Source organism: Leptopilina boulardi, unplaced genomic scaffold (assembly GCF_019393585.1).
Source record: "Leptopilina boulardi isolate dan_hultmark-lab unplaced genomic scaffold, ZJU_Lbou_2.1 LbouV2_273, whole genome shotgun sequence".
In the NCBI taxonomy this organism is placed as follows: Eukaryota; Metazoa; Arthropoda; class Insecta; order Hymenoptera; family Figitidae; genus Leptopilina; species Leptopilina boulardi.
This window is the reverse complement of record NW_026137833.1, coordinates 1,613,917-1,634,660: the sequence shown is the minus strand read 5'-3', so window position 1 is coordinate 1,634,660 and position 20,744 is coordinate 1,613,917. Positions and strand designations below refer to the sequence as shown.

At 27.1% G+C, this 20,744-nt stretch overlaps 1 protein-coding gene across 1 annotated transcript; it reads right to left on the bottom strand.

Annotated features, from left to right (window-relative positions):
* Positions 1 to 114: 114 nt before the first annotated feature.
* On the bottom strand, positions 115 to 20,504 carry LOC127281515 (formin-2). Its single transcript, XM_051305239.1, has 11 exons — positions 20,129 to 20,504; positions 18,839 to 19,196; positions 15,912 to 16,503; positions 9,310 to 9,489; positions 4,648 to 4,817; positions 3,346 to 4,432; positions 2,378 to 2,487; positions 2,006 to 2,290; positions 1,397 to 1,934; positions 929 to 1,182; positions 115 to 325 (listed from the first exon to the last, which is right to left on the bottom strand). Exons 2-11 carry the CDS (start codon positions 19,160 to 19,162, stop codon positions 176 to 178), a joined length of 3,690 nt encoding a protein of 1,229 aa, XP_051161196.1. The 5' UTR covers positions 19,163 to 19,196; positions 20,129 to 20,504; the 3' UTR covers positions 115 to 175.
* Between the last annotated feature and the right edge of the window lie 240 nt (positions 20,505 to 20,744).

Below are 20,744 nucleotides of genomic sequence, written 5' to 3'. Positions count from 1 at the left end.
CAAAATTTTCAAAAGAAAAAAAACGTTTTCACAAAATATTATACAATTTTCAACAAAAAAAAAAATTATGTACAACAAAATTTCGTATAAATAGTAAATGACGTACTATAAAAATTATAAATATATCACAAAAAATTTTATTTAAATTTTTAATATTAAACAATAACACCATATCTCATCTTCTTGATGTTAATTTTTGCAGTCTAGCCTTTAATCCAGTTTCACTTTTTTTAACTACTTCAAAATTTCTTCTTTTGCCATATTTTTGACGCACTTGCTCTATTTTCTCTGTTCTTATTCTTTGTTGTTCTTTTTTCCAAATATCCTTGAAGAAGAAAATAATTTTATTAATTTGAAATATTTATTTATTAAAACATAAATATATGAATATAAATATACGTATTTTACTATTTTTCAAATTACATTATTTTTGAAAATTTTAATTTTAAGGATTTATTAATTATTATTTATTATAATTAATTATTATATAATTTCTTCTTTTACAAACTTCCATTTGTTCGTAATTTTGTTTTTCTTATTTTTATTTTCTCCAATCATCATACCTTAATGTCGATAAGGTAGAATGAGCGTCCTCTATCACTTCTACCTTACCGACATAAATGAGAAATTACAAATGGCCGAACAAACAATCGACAGAAAGATTTTGGCGCGATTTTTAAAACCATCCAATTACAATTTTATGGATAATTTTTGATTGGTTGATTTTAAAAATCGCGCCGAAATCTTTCTGTCGATTGTTTGTTCAGCTATTTATAATTTCGAACAAATGAAAATTCTGCAAAATACTAATTCAAACAAATAAAAATTCGGCTCAAAAATAATTATGACAAATGAAATTCCATAAAATAAAAATTCTAACTAATGATATTTTTAGAATATAATCATGCGTTCCGAATTATTAATGTACCTTGAAATCTTGACAGAATGAGAGCCAAAGTACAAAGAAATCATGAGGATCGGCCGAATCAATCGTACAACCTTTGGGAATGTATTGATAATACACCATAACACCTCGAAATTTACTCTTTGCTTCTTGTAAACTTAATTTTTCACTCGCTAATTCCTTCACGGCTTCTTGTAAAAATGAATCAATTTTTTCCTTAAATGGACCCGCATTATCAGGATTGCTTTCAACAACAATTTGACATTTTCTTCGACAACCTGCAAATTCCCAAAAAAAAAAAAATCATTTCCAATAAAAACAATATTCAACAAATATGTTATTACATAATACTTTCAAAAATTGCTAAAAAAAAATCTAATTCTTTAAAACTAAATAGAATTATAAAGAAGAAAATAGGTATAAGATAAAAATAATAATTCAATTCAAAAGAACTTTTAAAATTATTTGAGTTAATTTTTTTTTTCCAAATACCATCCAATTCTCTTTCGAGACGATCCAATTCTTTGGAAATTTCCTCGAAATTGATTGAACCCGCTGCTTCAACGTCTGCTGGCTCGGGAACCGGTAACGGTAACGGTTCATCAAAAGTGTAATCTCCTTCAAGTGTTAATTTCATTTTGACGACATAATGTAACAGGGTCACACCAGGTACTTTAGACTTGACGTCTTTTAATTTGCCAAGAATCTCAAGACCAAAACCATCGGCTTGACCTCTCATTCTATTGCCACCATTCATATAATTTCCAAGTGTAAGAATTAGTGCCATGACTTTTTTTAATGAACTTGAATTTTTCATATATTCACATAGTGAACGTAAATTTGTTAATTTTGACGATACCGTCGATATTGCATCTTGAAATTCAATTTGAAACATTAGACACGCTATTCTTTCAGCAAAATGTTGAATTCCAGATAGACGTTTGAGAAAAATTTCCGGTGAATCCAATGGAATATCAGGATGTTCAACTTCATGCATTGAAATTTCTTCCAATTCTTTTGGTGTTGGTCGCTGAAAAATTTAAATTATTTTTTAACAACAGTGAAATAATAATTTTTATAAATATTTTCTTTATCGCTTACCACTTCATAAATTTGATAAAGTGCTTCAAGATTCACGACACTTGTATCTAAATTATAAACTGCATTTTCCACCTCGCTGAAATCAACATGAAGACTTTTCTCCAATATTCCAACCATTTTTGATCGTTTGGAATCTAAAATTTTAGCAGGTTGTATTTTTGATTGCTTATTAGTATCGTCTTTTTTCATTGTTGGTTTCCTTTCAGTGACTTGTCGTGAAAATAATTCGGCAAACTCTTTGATATTTAAATTTTTATCTTCCTCAAGATTTACCCATAGTGGAGTCTACAAAGTGAACAAAGAAACTATCGCATAAGTTTGAGAGAAAAAAAATATAGTTGAATTAACAATTAATTTGTAGGATATGTGTACCTCAGGAGATTCTGGACTATCGACTGGTACTTTTTGATTTTGAACGAGAATTCTTGTCCAGTAGAGAGGCTTCATTGGAATATCCGGATTTAATAATTCCTTCCTCATAACTTTAAAAATGAATATAGAAAATTAAAATTAATTTTCTATTCAACACAAAGTTAATTATTTATTTTGTTTTTCAGCAAAATTAGAATAAATTTTTAATCATAAAATCGTCAATCGTTATAAATTACAAAATTGCAAACAAAATCCTACAAAAGACATTTAAACTTTTAACAATAAATATAGAAAAATTTGTCACGAATTAAAATACGCAATACAGTTAGAATAAACAAACCGTATTAAAACCGTTAACAGCATCCGGATATTCAAGATATCCTACGGATGTCCTAGGGATGACTGGAAAGTAGGATATCCTGAGAATGTCTCAGGGATATCCATAGATATCCTGAGGACGTCCTACAGATATCCAAATTTCCAGATACGGATAGTATGTCCACACGATATTCTGAAATGTCCGTTGCTGTTAGGGAAGGCAAGCCGCAATAGAAAATAAAAAAAAACGATATTTGATGAACATTTGGCGTGACATAGGATTGTAACTAAAATCACAACGGCCTGTAAATTAAAACAAAGCTCAAATGCAAGTAATGGAATTAGAATTATGGTTTAAAGAAAGTAATGTACAAAAAACATAATTAAGTAATAAAATTTTACAATGATTTCCGATACGACTGCATTAAAAATAAAATCACTAATGAACCAGTCGTTGTAATCTACGAAAGACAATCAAATAGAGAGCCTAGAATTGGTATAAAACCGTTTTTAAATAAAAATGCAAAACTTAGGCTTATGGACTAAACCTAATAAAATTAATGTCTAATTGTATTATTTGTTCCTGTTCCACTAAATTTCTCTAAATAAAATTATCATACAGTCTAAATCCCTAATAAAAAATATCGTACCTGGCTTATTTGGAGGGTTCCATCCTCCAACTGGAGGTGTTGGAAAAGGCGCTGGACTACCGAATGGTGGAGGAGGCGGTGGACCTCCCAATCCCGACATTGGCGGCGGTGGAACTGGTGAACCTCCAACTCCAAACATTGGAGGAGGAGGAGGTGGAGCACCTCCGATTCCAGGTGGAGGAGGAGGTGGTGGGATTCCTATTCCAGGCATCAGCGGAGGTGGTGGCGGTGGGCATCCCATTCCAGGCATCGGTGGCGGAGGAGGTGCTCCTGTTATTCCAGGCATAGGAGGAGGAGGTGGTGGACCTCCTACTCCAGGCATCGGAGGTTGAGGTGGTGGGCCTCCCATTCCAGACATTGGAGGCGGAGGAGGTGGTGGAACTGGTGTTATAAGAAGACCAGATACTTCTGCCATCCCAGGCATAGGGGGAGGAGGAGGTGGTGGGCCTCCTAATTCCGGCATTGGAGGCGGAGGAGGTGGTGGACTTCCAAATGAAGGAAGAGGAGATTCTCCTATTATGTCAGGCATAGGAGGAGGAGGAGGAGGTGGTGTTCTTATTCCATACGTCGGTGAAACAGCTAATTTTTTTCTCGGCATAGCAGTAGGTGGTGGAGTTTCAATTTCACAAACTCGGGATGAACGAGGAGTTTCCTCAGTTCTAGACATGGAAAGATTAACTCTTATTTCAGACACTCTGGATGGAGGTGTATTGTCTTCATTTCCAGATATACTGGAAGGAGGTGGCGAGCTCTCCACTTCGGGAACTGAATGTAAAGGCAATGGACTTCCAATTCCAGATAAAGCAGTTGGAGAGGAAATTTCAATTTCTCCTATTGAATGAGTTGATGATGGATCTCCTGCATGATGCCTTAATGAAAGGGATATTTCATTTGTATCGTGCATTGTTGAACGTTGTTTTTCCTGAATTATCCTTTCTAAATGACGAAGTCGTTCTACTTCCTTTTGTAAATTTTCCACTTCCTCTTGAAGACATTGTACATTATCTGAAGGTGTGGATTCCTGGCTCAATTTACCCGGAATAAAAGCTACCGGCTCCTGTGTGGCCCAGTAGTATATATCATCTGGCTAAAAATTACAATAGATAAAAATAAATAAATTGTTAATTATCCCTTCATTTAACAATTGAACAATTATAAATTTGTAATTTATTTCTATTTAAATGAAAATAAATTCATTTAATTAATATGTAGACATCAAATTGGAATTAATTAAATTATCAATTTTCCAAAAAAAATTTTAAAGCAATAATATCGAAAAAATATTTAGAAATTAAATTATACCGTGAATGTTGAGTTTTCTTCATTGGAGAGGGCAGGTTTCAAAATACCTGCCGACACCAGATGCACACAAAAAGCGGAGCAAATTTTCTTTAATTCCGCTTCCGACATTTGGGTTGTTTTATTTAGATGTTTTAACACACCTGCCGTAATCCACTTAACGACGTAACGTCCTGTAACATATAATTCAACAAAATTATAAAAGCAACTATAATTTCTCAAACTACGACTTCGATTTACAGAGAGCATCATGATAAGTAGATGTTTTACTACGATATGACACTCGGTATTCTCTACACGGTTATTATTAAGAACGTGGGCGTCTATCTATTTACTTATTCCGAAACAATTAAAGGTAGGAGGACAAATGCAATTTTGAATTACGAAATTTAACAGATAAGTCACATCATTCCGGAAAAAAAATTTTTTTTTAAAGAAAAAAAAATAATTGCCATTGTCATTAAAGTGAAATCTCCATGATTCTTAATTTAATTTAAACACAGATTTTCTCTCAAAATTAATATTTATTCGACAAAAAAGTGAAAGGAAATTTCATTTATTTATCTGTTATAAAGATTAATTTTTTATTTTCTTTACTTTTATTGATATTTTTTTATTATTTTATTAATTTATTATTTATATTCATACCTGGCTGTGTATAAAAATGATAACCGACACAAACTTTATGGAATTTAAATTCAAACATAAAATACTTGAATTTTTTTTTTTCTTTTTTTTATTATAGAAAATAATGAAAGATGTTGATTATTTTAAGAATGGAAGATTGAATGTATGTTTGCAGAGAGGATGATTTGTTTTGAGACGATCTTGAAAAGAAGACTTTAAAATACCGCACCCAGACCGGCTCCCGCCCTCGAGGACATGGCTAGAAAATTTATTATTATTCACGCGCATTTACTATTCGTGAACCACCTGCCTCTCCAAATCCCAATTCTCTTTCGTTTTGCTAACAAAAATATTGTCCTTCGCTTTCCGTCTTTGTCTCGCATTTAATTTGCAACTCATCCCAATGTACAACTTTAAAAAGGACTCATTTGAATATGGTTCAAGTTCCAATTTTGATGTTTCAGTATCATAAATGCCAGTTTAATATAATGTAGCATATTCTTCCCACTCAGAAATTTAAAAAAAAAATTAATTGCGTCAAATTTTTTTTTTGCATTTATATTTAAAATTTAGTATCAGGTAGTATTTTTTTTTTAATCAGTTTTTGAATTAGTTCCAGAAAAAAGAAATTGAGTTGCAAATTGTTCTTTTTTTTAAAAAAATTTTTCTCGAGTCAAATTTTTTGTAATTGTATTAAATAGTCCCTAAGAAAAAATGGAAAAAAAAATTATTTTAAGTAATTATAAAAGAAGGCTAATCTTTTATTTGCCCTGGGTGCCATTTCGTTTAGAGGCGATCCTGAACGGAACCCAAAGTCATGGAGTGGGGAGATGAGAGTAAGAGAGACACTGAACGTCGCTCCTTTTCTCTCTCATCTCCCCACTCTCTTTTGGCTCCGCCTCTTATTTTATCTAAATGTAATTACTTACGCTAAGCGTATTGAAGTATTAAAAAAAAGTATTTAGTAGCACAAATTTTGTATCAGTATCACAAAAAAAATTTTCATCACGTTACCTCGACACACTTATAACAAACAATAATATTAAATAATTTAGAAAATAATACATAATATATGTGCAATAACAATGAAAATAACAATAACGGTTACATAATGGATTTTTTTTTTAATAACTCTCGTTATAGTCTTTGTCAATAATTTACAATTACTATCTTACATAACTAAGACAAATAAAAATAATTGAAACTAGTTTAATACTAAAATGAGATTTAAATAGTTTATGGCATTATTTTCAAACTTTTGTTTTAAGAATAACGAGTATTATTCGTTGAGGTATGAAACTTAACTGGATAGTTTTCATTATAAATTTTTATCATTTATAAAATTATTATACGTAGTAGGATCTGTTTTATGTAAATTATTTAAAAGAGTGATAATATCCTTCAAAAGCAGATAGAAATTTTATCGAATTATTCTTCCTGAGGGATATTATTTTATCTATTTGAAAATTATAATCATTATAGTACATCTGCATCTATAAAACAATTTCTTTTAATAAATTAATTCAAAATTAATAATTTTCAGTAAATAATAATTTTTATTTAAAAGGGTTTTAAAAAAATATAATTTTTTTTTCTATTTTCATTAGGAATAAAATTTTAAGTTACAATAATAAATAATAATAATAATTAATAATTATCATAATATTAAAATAATTAATAATTTTTATTATCAAAATGATTGAAAAATCGGTTGTTAAAATTAATAACAAAAAAAAATTGTATTTTATAATTAAATAAAATTTTTAATTTTTTACACATTTTATTATAAATATTGGTTAATCACAATGAAACTATTTTGAAACACAATTTTTCAATTTAATGCGACACATCGATAAAATTTAAACTTGACACTTAACAATGTCGATTATATCTTTGCGATTAATGTTTGTTTAATACTTTTGGCAAAAAAATCATGCTGAGTCATTTACAAGGTTACACATTCTGAGGAGACGGAAATTGTAAAAAAAAAAAAAATGATTAGTGAGTTAATTAAGACTGCTATGTTGAGTCGAAAATTTAAACCAATTGAACACAGAAGGTATTTTATCACAGTTATTTTTAACCAAGTTTCTTCTTTTAATAAAATTTTTTTCTACACTCTATTATCTAAATTTTTTTTTTAAATTTCAACACTTTTTATTTTTACAAAAACACACTATTTAAAATTTAATCTTTTATATCAAAATTTTTTATATGTATTAAAATATTTCAATAGAATAGAAAAATATTAATATTTTAATTATTATTATAATTTTTTATATTTTTTTAAAAAAAATTGATTACAAATGAAAATGATTTTTATTTTTGCGATAATTAATTTCTTTACTTCCGAAACATTATAAATGCCGACACTTGAACGATAAGAATCTTTAATATCAGGTCACTTATCAATGATCGATTTATGATATCAGAATATAAGTGGAAAATGGATATATATATATATATATATATATTATAATTCTGACATCATTTTTGGAATTTTAATTTAAAAATTCTCCCATAAACGTTCAATTTCTTTTTGTTGTGAGATGTTTTTTTTTTATTATTTTATTCCATCATTGACGAGATTACGGTATTTTTATTGGTCGCCTGATGATCGCAGTTGTTAAATAAAAAAAAATTGAAGGAAACTATCTACTCTTTGCCATTTACAAACGAAGTCCTTCATAATTAACTTTCAGTTTAAAAAAAAGTGGGTATGTATTTTAATTTTAACAAAAAATTAAATTTTTTTAAATTATATTTTTTATTTTTAAATATACAATATTATTTTTAGATAATTAACTATTTTGGTGATTTAATTGTTTAGTCCAATTATTAGGTATTAATTTATTATTTATTTCGAGTATTTTTAAAATTTTTAAATTTAAAATTTGGCGCCATTAACTAGCTTTTTCTGTTTCTAGGTTGGTACTTAAATTTAAGATTCTTAACCTTTAAAAATTTTGCTATTTAATTTTAAATTTCCTAAATCTGCTTCAAGTGAATTTTTTTTTTGTAGTAATAAGTTTTATTTGTTCATGAAGAACAATTATTTTATTTTTCTACGTAATTATTTATTATTCTATAGACCTCACCATATACACTTCCGGTTAGTCAAATAACGGTCATATTTAAAAAAAAAAAAATAACAATTCTTTAAAATACACTTAAATAAAAAACACTTTTCTTCAATTTTAACTATTTTTTTAAAATTTGTCGTTAAAATCGTTTATTATTAAATTTCCCAAAAAAAGGGAAATTAACAACTAAAAAAATTGAAAAATTGTTTATTTCATTTTTTTAAAATTAAAAACAAAAAATTGTTGAATAAAATTAAAAATTTTTGTTAAAAATTACAAAGTATTTGTACCTTCATTAAAACTCGGTATATAACAAATGCTATCATCGGCTACTTTAGAGTAACTGAAGCATCTTATTCGTTTAGGTATGCGACTATTCTCTTGGATTACGTGACGCAGTTTAACACAAATCCTTTGCGATTGTATATGTCAATAATTTATAATTTACAAATATTTCCATCTTAAAATTCCATGTTAATACTAATCAGATATATTTTTAAATACCATCAAAATATTTTTATTGCATTAATTCGTTCATCTGTGATATAGAATTAAAATTTTTTTTATAATCGATTCAATTTTTTTGACAAATCTGTTTTACCGATAATTGATAATGTAGATTTGATTAATGAAACTCAGTTATATTTCACTGAAATTTAGTAGAATTCTTTATTGATTGAAACAGCCAAATCTGTTTTACCGATAATTGATAATATAGTTTTCTTTGTTTACCTCAGTAATAATACGACTGATTTTCAGTGAAATGTAACTGAATTTCAGTTGCTAAATTCCAGCTATTTCATTAGTGAAATCTCACTTATACAAATTTAGAGAGAAAATAATGTTAATTGTATAATTAAATTAATTTTAAAAAATCACCAATAAAACCAATTTATATATATTGAATGTTAATAAAATTAATAAAATTCTTTTTTAAAAAAATAAAAACACTGACCTTCAAATTTTTCAAATCGATGTGTCTCTAATTTTTGTGGGGTTAAGTTTATCTTTCTACTGCTTCTTGTATCAAGGGTGACTCTGTCTAAAGTGAGACTGGCCACTCTCTTGAGAACTGTTCCGTCATCGTTAATACTGTGCCTTCGACATGATTTGCCCGAGTTTGAATACAGATTCCCTGCAAAGATATAATAAGTCAATGAGTAAATTTTCAAACAAAAAACAAAATTACAAAAAAATACGATACTTATAGTAAAATATAAATTAAATTTTATCCCCTTCCCTCTCTCCTTTGGCCCTACTTTCTTTAATTAACATTTCTGCAAAAGGTTTCGATGAGTCACATAGATAGAAAAAATTGCATTTCGATATGCAGACAACAATAGATTGTCAATTGAAAAAAAAAAATATGAGTCACTATTTAACACCCAACACCGGAAGGGCGTTTTCTTTTCCGGTTTTATTGTATATCCAGAAATTTATTCTATTCATATATTTTTTTTTTCAACCCGTTGGAATTTCATGAAAAATGCAATTATACAATTCAATTGTTTTTTAATATTAACAATTTTCAAACATTTTTCTCAATATTTTAATTTTTGTTAATTTATTATTTAAATATGAAAACATTTTATTTAATATAAAAAAATATTAATAACAAAAGAAATATTATAAAAATAATTAAAATTATAATAAATTGTTCTATAAAATATTCAAATTGTAAAATAATTAATTTGAAGAAAACATTGAATTTTTTTAAAACAAAATATAAAAATATAATAATTGAATTCTTTTTAAAATTATTATTTATTTTTATCAATTAATTTATTTCAACTTTATTTCAATGGAAATTATTATTTATTGTATGCTTGGCTGGAATCGTAATCTCATAATCTTTGAATTCTTTCCCATAAAAATATAATTTAAGTACCGTTTTGATATTTACTGTCGCATTAAAAAAAAGAGAAAAAAACCTCTTCCAAAAATTGTTCTTCCGGTAATTATATATACATATATATATATATACGACACGAAGAGATTGTGTTTTCCACTTTCAATCTACAGTAAACCTAGCTCAACGAACTATGTAATAATCATGAGTATTTCAAAATCAATGTGAAGGTCAAAGACATTCTGTATAACTTTAGTGTACGTTCTATAATTTGAATATTAAGATCATTTTATCGGTATTAGATAATTTTGTCTAAATATTTATAAATAATATTTAAAAAATTTTTTTTTACTTTTAAACATTTTAATTTAAGCAAAATAAAAATGCAATTTATTACAGAATTTTTTTTAAAGAAAACATGAATTGATTGATAAATTTTTATCTCTATAGATTTAATGTATAGTTTCAATATAGACTTAATAAAGATTCAAAGTAGAATGAATATAGGTCCAATATTGGTACAATGTAGGTGAACGTAGGTTTAATGTAGATTCAAAGAAGGACAAATTTAGGTTTAATACAGGTGCAAAGTAGGTCCAATATAGTATTAAAGTAGGTTTATCATTGTTGCAATATGTTATTTCGAAGTATTTCCCATGTAGCGTTAAAGTAGGTTCAATGAAGGTTATATACAGATTCAAAGTAGGACTAATACAGGACCAATATAGAATTAATACAGATTTAATACAAATACAATGTAGTTTCAATAATGTGTTGAATAATTTTAAAGTAATTACAAAGTAGGGTCAAAGTAGGGTCAAAGTAGGTCAAATGTAGGTTCAAAGAAGGTTCAAAGAAGATCTAATATCAGGTCGAGTATCAGGTTAAAGTAGATTTAATATAGATTCAATGAAGATTTAATACTTTTCCAATGTTATTGCAAAGTAACTTCCAGGTAGGATCAATGTAGGTTCAATGCAGGTTATACATAGATTCAAAGTACGTCATATACAGGTGTAATATAGAATTAAAGCAGCTTTAATATAGATACAATGTAGGTTCAATAATAATGTGCCAAATTATTTTGAAATAATTTCAATGTAGAGTTAAAGAATGGTCAATCTAGGGTGAAAGTAGGTCAAATGTAGGTTCAAAGAAGGTTTAAAGAAGATATAATTTTGGTTAAAGTAGATTTAATATAGATTAAATGTAGGTTTATTACTGTTCCAATGATATTTCAAAGTAATTGCCAGGTAGGGTTAATGTAGGTTCAATGCAGATTATACATAGAGTCAAAGTAGGTTAAATACAGGTCTAATATAGAATTAAAGTAGATTTAATATAGATACAATGTAGGTTCAATAATGTGTCGAAAAATTTTAAAGTAATTTCAATGTAGTGTCAAAGAAGGGTCAAAGTAGGTTCAAAGAAGGTTTAAAGAAGATATAATTTTGGTTCAAGTAGATTTAATGTAGATTAAATGTAGGTTTACCACTGTTCCAATGATATTTCAAAGTAATTTCCAGGTAGGGTTTATGTAGGTTCAATGCAGGTTATACATAGAGTCAAAGTAGGTTAAATACAGGTCTAATATAGAATTATAGCAGACATAATATAGATACAATGTAGGTTCAAGAATGTGCCAAATTATTTTAAAATAATTTCAATGTAGAGTTAAAGAATGGTCAATGTAGGGTCAAACTAGGTCAAATGTAGGTTTTTTACTGTTCCAATGATATTTCAAAGTAATTTCCAGGTAGGGTTAATGTAGGTTCAATGCAAGTTATATATACAGTGTAGGTTCAAGTCTGTTCCAAATTATTTTAAAGTAATTTCAAATAGAGTCAAAGTAGGTTCAATTTAGGTCAAATGAAGGTTTAAAGAAGGTTCAAAGAAGATTTAATATTGGGTTGGATTAGATTTAATATAGATTCAATGTAGCTTTTATTTGTTCTAATGTTTTTTGAAAGTAATTACAATGTAGGGTCAAAGTAGGTTTAATGTAGGTTATAATAGATTAAAAGTAGGTCAAATACAGATTTAATGTAGGATTAAAGTAGATTTAATACAGATTCAATTTAGGTCTAATAAAGGGTTAAAGTAAATTTAATACAGATACAATGTAGGTTTAATATTGTTCCAATATTATTTTTAAATTAAAAATAATTTTAATAAAGGGTCAAAGTAGGTTCAATGTAGGTCAATCGTAGGTTAAATGTAGGTCTAATATGGTGTTAAAGTAGATTTAAAGTAATTTAAAGGATAGATCTAATATAGAATTAAAGAAGATTTATCATCGATTCAGTAATGGTTCAAGGTCAAGATAAGTCTAATGTAAGTTTAAAGTAAATTTTACTTAAAGGTTCAAAGTAGATTCAATCTAATTGTAAGTGTAATATATGTTTGAAATAGATTCAATGTAGGTTTAATATTGTTCCAATGTTAGTTCAAAATAATATCAATGTAGAATCAAAGTAGGTTAAATATAGGCCAAAGTAGATTTAATTTTGGTCAAAGTAGGTACAATGAAGGTCAAAGTAGATTAGAAGAAGTCTATCATGTCTATCATAGTTTAAACGTTAACTATCGGTTTATAAACATATTTAAAGAGTATAAAATTTATAGTATCTAAATTGCAGATATCAACTAAATGAAATGTCGTTATCTTATTATTACTCTAAAGTTCATAATGGAATATATATATAGTACTCTTTGATCTTCACAAAACAGAGGCGTTGCCATTTTCGTTATATTACGACAGCATTTGTTCAAGTAACTGTTATATTGGCAAACAACGGTTTAGAATCATCATCATCATCATCATCATCATCAGCAAGTCACGACCGTTGTGTCCCGAACAAATAGAAGCGCCTGGTATGAGATGACATTAGATCTCATTAGTTTCCAGCGGCTAAAGAACACGCCAATCGAATCGAATACTGTGGCTCTATTATGTATAGCCTTTTATTCGAGGTGTCAAACGAGACTTTAAAAATAATCTATCCCACAGAAACTAATTAAGCTCTTTCTCATGCTTTATTTTTATCTGATTCAAAGAGCGAGAGATAGTTATTTATTTTGCTATTGGATATAATATAAGAGACACATTTAAAATTTCACTTTTGAAATTATCGAAAAGTTTAAAAAAATGAAAATAGCTACAGTTAGTGGAAGGGGTTAAAATTTTATCTTTATCACGTTTTAATAACGCCATTTCAATATTTAATTTTTTAATGTTTAAATATTATTTTTAATATTGGAAATTATTTTTAATATAGTAAAATTAAATATTTAATTGTTTAACTAAATATTTAAAAAAAAAAACTTTTTTTATTTGAATAGATTAGATTAGTGCTTTTTTTAAACTTCTGAGATTTTTATGTTTATAAGTTGAGAACCATGCGCGCGCTGCATGAAAAGAGTGGGGATAGCGCTTCCTGATTAGTAAGTCTGCCTTATCCCCACTATTTCCATGTTGCGCGCGCAGTGTTCTCAACTTGTTAATTAAATTCCTTTACTACTTCATACTATCAAATTTGTTTAGTTTTACCTATTTATTTTTTAATGACAAATATTAATTACACTTTATTAAAATTAAATTTCAAATGTGTATTTTAAAAAAATTAAATTAAAAAATCAAAATTAAAGAAAACATGAAAAAAATGATTCAATAAAAAATCAAAAAAGAAAAAATAACATTAACATTTATAAAAATAAATAAATGTAATTAAAGAAATTAAATGTTAAACAATTTTTTTTTTTTTTTTGAAAAACTATTTTACATTGTATAATATTATGTATTTTCAGTTAGCTAAGCGAAACTTGTTTCAAAAAAAAAATAACATAGAAAAGTGGTAAATTAAAGGGAGTGCGTCTTATTATGTACTTTCAAATTGTAAGCAAGTGAATTCTCTACAAGTTATAGTTTCATGATGTGCATTATATATCGTCATTACATAAGCTCTAAAGTTAACAGATTGTTAACTTCAAGTGCTAGCTTCATAACGTGTAATTTAATGCTGCTAATTAAATCTCTGCGGAAATTACGGCTATTCCCAACTTTTTTCTGTGCTTATTCACTCGAACGTATACTTTTTTTCCATTTACAATATTATTGTGCATGTACAATACCAATCAACCCATAGAAATTTGAAATTTAAAAAAAAAAGAAAACTACTTTTACATTTTTGAAAATTACTAAATTAGGAAAATAACAATCTTTTACATTAATATGAATAATTGATATTATTTACTATTAATATACTTTAACATTGAATAAATAATAATAATAAAATAAATAATAATAAAATTAATATTTTATGTTAATTAATAAATATTAAATAAATATTAATAAATATTCCCGGCACCTAAGTTGAGAACAGTGAGCGCGCAGCAAACAAAGAGTGGGGATAACGAGCGAGTACTAATCGCTGAGCGTTACCCCCACTCTTCGTTTGCAGCGCGCGCACTGTTCTCAACTTAAGCGTCAAATAACTTCAAACCGGAACGATCCTTATTTAATTATTGAATTATTATTCAAAATAATATTACAAAATTTTCTTTAATTTAAATTAAACTTTTTATACCTTTAAATTTAATTAAATATGAATATATAATAAAAATAATTACCTCGATATACATTACTTTTTAAAAAAATTTCGATGATATCCCAAAAAAAAAATGATCACATTATTAATAAAATTGAAAACAAAACAAAAATTTAACACAATAATTATAAAATACAAACATAAAAATATTACTAATAAATGTAATGTATATATATGAGTTCGTTAAACTAGAGATATTTTTCGTTGACTGCATAATATTAAAGCAAAGTGTATGTTTATATATACACTGTTCAAAATCTAAATTATTACCTGTCTTCTAAAATTATATGATGAAGGGAGAGAGAGGAGGGGGGGGGGGGAATCAATGTCGTGTCACACCTTAAAAATATATCATTGTATGTCGGCATTCATGCGATGAGTGCTTATTGTTATATCCTGTATTTAATTCTCTCTCAAATGATATATTTTTTTTTTCATGTCGTTTCGCTTTGTTGGATTAGGGAATTCTGTTTACTATATATGGGGAATTTAAAAAAAATACCTACACTTTGGAAAAAAGTTTTATTGTATTGTTTCCTTTCATTTAATTCGTTATTTCATTTTTTTCACATTTTATTAAAAATATTTTAAATTTATTTTCAATTTAGAAGATTAACTTTCTAGATGGAAAAAAAATTATTATTGCTTCGAGAAGAAAAAAATTTATATTTTCTTAATCCCGGGGGTAATTTTGTTTAATGTCGTCCTTGTATCTGAGTTGAGAACACTGCGCGCGCATCACGTGGAAAGTGGGGATAGTGTACATACACCAATCACAAAATGGTACTTCCAGTAGCGAACTATTTGTTGTGGGGAGTACCATTTTGTGATTGGTGTATGTACGCTATCCCCACTTTCCACGTGATGCGCGCGCAGTGTTCTCAACTCAGATACAGGGACGACATTAAACAAAGTTACCCCCGGGATTAAGAAAATATAATTTTTTTTTCTTGAATAATTTTTTCAAATTTAATTTTTAAAAGAAAAATAAACTAATATGAAAAATTTTGTGCCCAAAAAAGGGAATTATAAAAACTAATTTTGTAATTAATTCATTGTATCTGTATTTTGGAATATAAATAAATTAAAATAAAAGCTCACCGATTTTATGTGAAACCGGTGTCACTTCAACTTTCCTATGACGTGATACAGTGAAGGGAGATTTAAATTCCTCACTAGTTTGTAAATTATTGTCCTTTCCAGTGTCATTAGATGGATAGATGAGGGATGATTTTTCAATTTTCTCATTTTCAGCGACCATTGCGACTTCCTCGGGATCAGTGAAGACGCTGTCGCTCGATGATTGTTGACTTGGCGGTGTTGGGATTTCCGGGGTGGTTACACTCTTGTTAACACGACGCCATGAGTCGGTCACGAGTAGCGGTGGACCCTCGGTATCTACCGGTAAAACCCCGAGTGGTGGCACATTCGTGAGTAGTAGGTCCGTTGCGATCGGATCATCCGAAGTGTGTGAGCAAATGATGTTCCTCTCCTTGCCCTCCACGTTCTCACTAGTGGGTGGGGAGACAGCAGCAGGATCGGATGGTCGTTGGGACTTAATATCCACATATACTGAAACTGATTTTCTAACTTCCTCCCGTTGTTGTTTTTGTTCCTCTTCATCTTTCTGTACATTCTCCTTGATCTTTTTCTTCTTCTCCAATTCTTCCTCCTCATCTCTGTCTCTTTGTGGCTGTAGAAAATTAATAATAATTTTATTTAAAAAAAAATTTTTTTTTTTTTGTAAATAACTCGACGTATTTCTTCACATATTTTCTCCACAAATTGAAATATGTGCCTCATTAATTTTTAAAATTCTGTAAAAATAAGTTCTCACGAGAGAAGGGACTTTACGTCAAAAACATTTTAGGTTATGTTCAATGATAGTTTTACTTTGATAAAAAGTTTCTTTTTAATGAGGTAAAATAAAAATGAGTTTTTATTGAATTTTTTGAATGTATAATGAATAGACTTAAACATAAATGTTTTGTATCAAGAACTGTATTTTCATTTCAAAAATTACAAACATAACCTAAAATTTTTTTAACGTCCCTTCTCGGGTAGAGCATCACATATTATGTTTTATATTGTTTTACTTACTTTTTTTAAAACAATAAAAAAATCAATAAAAATTATTAGATTTGATTAATTAAAACAAAATAATAATAATTTTATCTTTTTCATGAGTTAAAATAAACAAATATTCAAGTACTATGTTGAGTGGTGTAAATTATATGATACAAAAAATTTTTTTTTTTTTGAAATAAAAATTCTGTTTGATTATTTGTTGCATTTAATTATGCGCGATAACCTCATTCAATGCTTGACTTACGTTCAATATCGATAACTATTGTGAAGTTATCATCGTTTCTAATTATAATGAAAGCAAATTTATCTGAAAATAATTATGTCATTTCCTTTCAATGTTATTATAAAATAAAACTATTATCAGGGACGGTCACTTAAATGATATTACGTCCTAAACATTTATCGCTTACAATGATTAAATTTATGTAAAAATTAAAATTTTTGCTAAAACCTAATATATTTTATATATAAAAGTAATATAATGAGTATGAATAAATAAATATAATATAATAAATGCTAAGAAAAATGAATTAAACAACAACTCAGATAGTACGTAAGATTGCAGCAACCTTTCGGCAAGCTTGTTGCGCAATATTGCCAACCTTGCACGGCAAACTTGCCGCAAGCTTCAAATGTCCCACTTGACCGAAGTTTGCATGATAAGCTTATCGAAAGATTGCAGTGTTAGGTTACTGCAAGATTGCAGTGTAAGGCTACTGCAAGATTGCACATTAAGATTATCTCAATATTGCTCAGTAAGCTTGCACGGTAAGGTTACAGTAAGGTTGATGCAAGGTTGCCTTACTTTTAACATAAAAAATTTTTTTTAATGTTTCGTCTAATTTATATAATTTTATTATACTAATTAAACGAAACATTTAAAAAAAAAAATTTTTTTAGGTTTAAAGAAAAGTTATTTGGCAACCTTGCACCAATCGTGCTACAAGCTTACCGTGCAAGCTTACTGAGCGATAATCATGAATGGTAAGCTTACCATTCAAGCTTGGATCAGGTGGGACATTTGAAGCTTGCGGCAAGATTGCCGTGCAAGGTTAGCAATATTGCGCGGCAAGCTTGCCGAAAGGTTGATTGCTGCAAGCTTACGTGCTATCTTGGAATGTAAAATTAATTAAATTACTTGTAATATTACAGTCATTAATTTAATTTTGAGGTTATGTAATATAACGTAAATTTTTATTCAACAAGCATTTTTATACAACATCAAAGTAAACTTTGAGTAATTTTGCAATAAAATTAAGAGTTGCAGAGATGGTAATAAAGTAATAAGATAACTGTTACATAAAAAAGTGATACTGTAATATATTAAAAAAAAAAAGTTTATTCCTTCAAAGCAAATATGATAACATTAATGGTGTATAGCTTCATAAAGATAATAGAAATTGTTCGGTAATATTGCGCAATGAATATATACCATTTGACTCAAAACGAAGTTTTTACCTTAAAAAAAAATTTAATTAAAAAAAAAAAATTTATTAAATTTTTATAACAGTATTTTTTTACATAAATTTCTCTTACTTTATACAATCAAATTTTTTTAACGGTATTCCAACGAGCTATAATGAGTTATTTGATAAACTGTTATGTATATATATTTCATTTTAAATGAAAGTGTAGAAAGCGAATGAGATATGGTTCGAAGACTTTTGGGTGAAAAAAAAAACAAAATTCCATTTCCCAATTTTCCTAAAACTGAATGATTAAAATAATTTGAAATATTTAGAGATATTTTTTTAATTTTTTCGAAAATATTCAAATATCTTATTTCTGAAAAATATTTCACAATTATTATATTATAATTGTAATTATTAATAATATAATATAATATAATATAATATAATAAAAATTAATAAAAAAAAAAGGTAAAAATAATAAAAATGTTGCAAAAATAGAAAAAATTTTGGAATTTTCGCAAAACTAACCTTGACAATAGGTGGAGGTTTTGGTGCAGGTCTCTTGACAGGTGTTCGTGCTTTGTCAAGAGATATTTTAACATTTGATGACTGGATGGGAGTTCCTGGATCATCGAGGATGGCACTTGAGTCTTTTGATTTTCGTTGTTTTTTCTTGCCATCACTCTGCAGGTTACCCATCACAGGTGGTGTTATACTCAAATGATTTGCAGCATCCCCCGCATAAAACGCCCTCCAACGTTGTATAAAGACCCGCACAAAATTGCGCACCTTCTGACTAGAATTGAAGTTTTGCAATTTTGCGCCTGCGTCATCTTCAAACCCTTTAAACATCTTGGTTCAATATCCTCGCTCTCACTATTTAACACTGAAACAATTATTGTTTTAGTTCCTTTGTTTTCTTTTTGACAAAGTAATTTTTTTCAATGTAAAACCAAAAGAAAAATGTTTTTTTTTTTTTTTAATGAAGAAAATAAGTTATTAGTGTTATAGTGATTTTGTCAATGTAGTGAAATAAATCCAATTGTGTGTATATATACTTAAAATATGTCCACTCCAATGGACAATGGTTTTAGAAATAAAAAATATTATAAAAATTTGTTTAATTTTCAAAAATTCGATTTTAATAAAGACTAAATATTTTTTAATTTTTTTAAAGTAAAAAAATGTTATTAGTTTCTAAAAAAAAAGTAGAGGAACAATTGTTTAAAGTGTAGTAATTTTAATTATAAATAAAGTAGGTATTTATTTGATAAACATATTTTTATTTATTGATAAACATTGTTTTTTATTTTTTGTTATCAAAAGAAGAAAAGGTTAAAGAACAATTTGAAAGTGTCAAAAAAAAACTGGATACAATCAAAATTTAATTTCAAATTACGAAAAAAATTAATTGAAAAAACGTAATTAATAAAATAAAAAAAATATACGTTTTAATTAATTAAAAGATTGATGATTTTTAATAATAATTTATAGATAAAATAAAAAGTTCGTTTACTAACCTAAAATTAAGAAAAATCTAAATGATATCCACTAAAATATTTACAAATTATTAATACCAAAATTGTTAAAACCATACAAGTATTAAAAATTGTTGAAAAAAAAATAAAAAATTAAATTTACAAAAAAAAAAATTTTTTTCACTCCAATAAAATATTTACTTTATAAACAATAAAATAATTTAAAATATTTAAAACTAACAAAACAAAGAAATAACTAAATAAACAGAGAATTCAAACAAGGTTTTCTGTTCGAAATCTTATGTTATTATTGATAATTAAATCGTTTTTTATTATTTACCTTAACATCCATATACGGAAATGGAATTTCAATCAAAATGCGATAATATCATTTCTTTTTTCAAGTATTAATTGAGTCTTGATAACACAGAACACAATAGATTTTTAAACATGTCACAAAAATAAAATTTATCTTTTAATCACCAGGTATAATATATTATTGTAATAATTAAAAAATTTGTATCAACTTCAATCAAAATATTATTTTACAACAAGGGATTTAATATGTTAAAGCCAATTGTACGAAAATAATATAATTTATTTCAATTCTCAATCTTATCATTTCACTCTCATTTTATATTTACTGCATATCAAAACAATCACTTAATAAATACTTAACACGTGCTCGTAAGAAATTTAATACGCACGCGCATTTCTCGTACAAGTCAACAATATACATCGAAATTGACAAAAGCAATTGTAATATTATAATATAATTTAAGATTTAGTAATTTAAAATTTAAATCTTCAAAATTTACTATTTTTCAATAAAAAGAACCCTAATTTCATAACATTATTACGCTCCTGTTACTATAATTACTAAAAATAATTTTTTTATATTTTAAATCATAATTTCATTTGAATAAATATATATATATATATAAACTCGACATTAT

What these genes read in the sequence shown, in the direction of transcription:
- LOC127281515 (XM_051305239.1), bottom strand. Translation starts at nt 19,162, where the DNA reads ATGTTTAAAGGGTTTGAAGATGACGCAGGCGCAAAATTGCAAAACTTC. An exon ending in AACCTCCACCTATTGTCAAG is followed by an intron (nt 16,504 to 18,838) that starts GTTAGTTTTGCG and finishes AATTTTCTACAG; the next exon opens with CCACAAAGAGACAGAGATGA. An exon ending in AAGAAAACTCAACATTCACG is followed by an intron (nt 4,433 to 4,647) that starts GTATAATTTAAT and finishes TGTAATTTTTAG; the next exon opens with CCAGATGATATATACTACTG.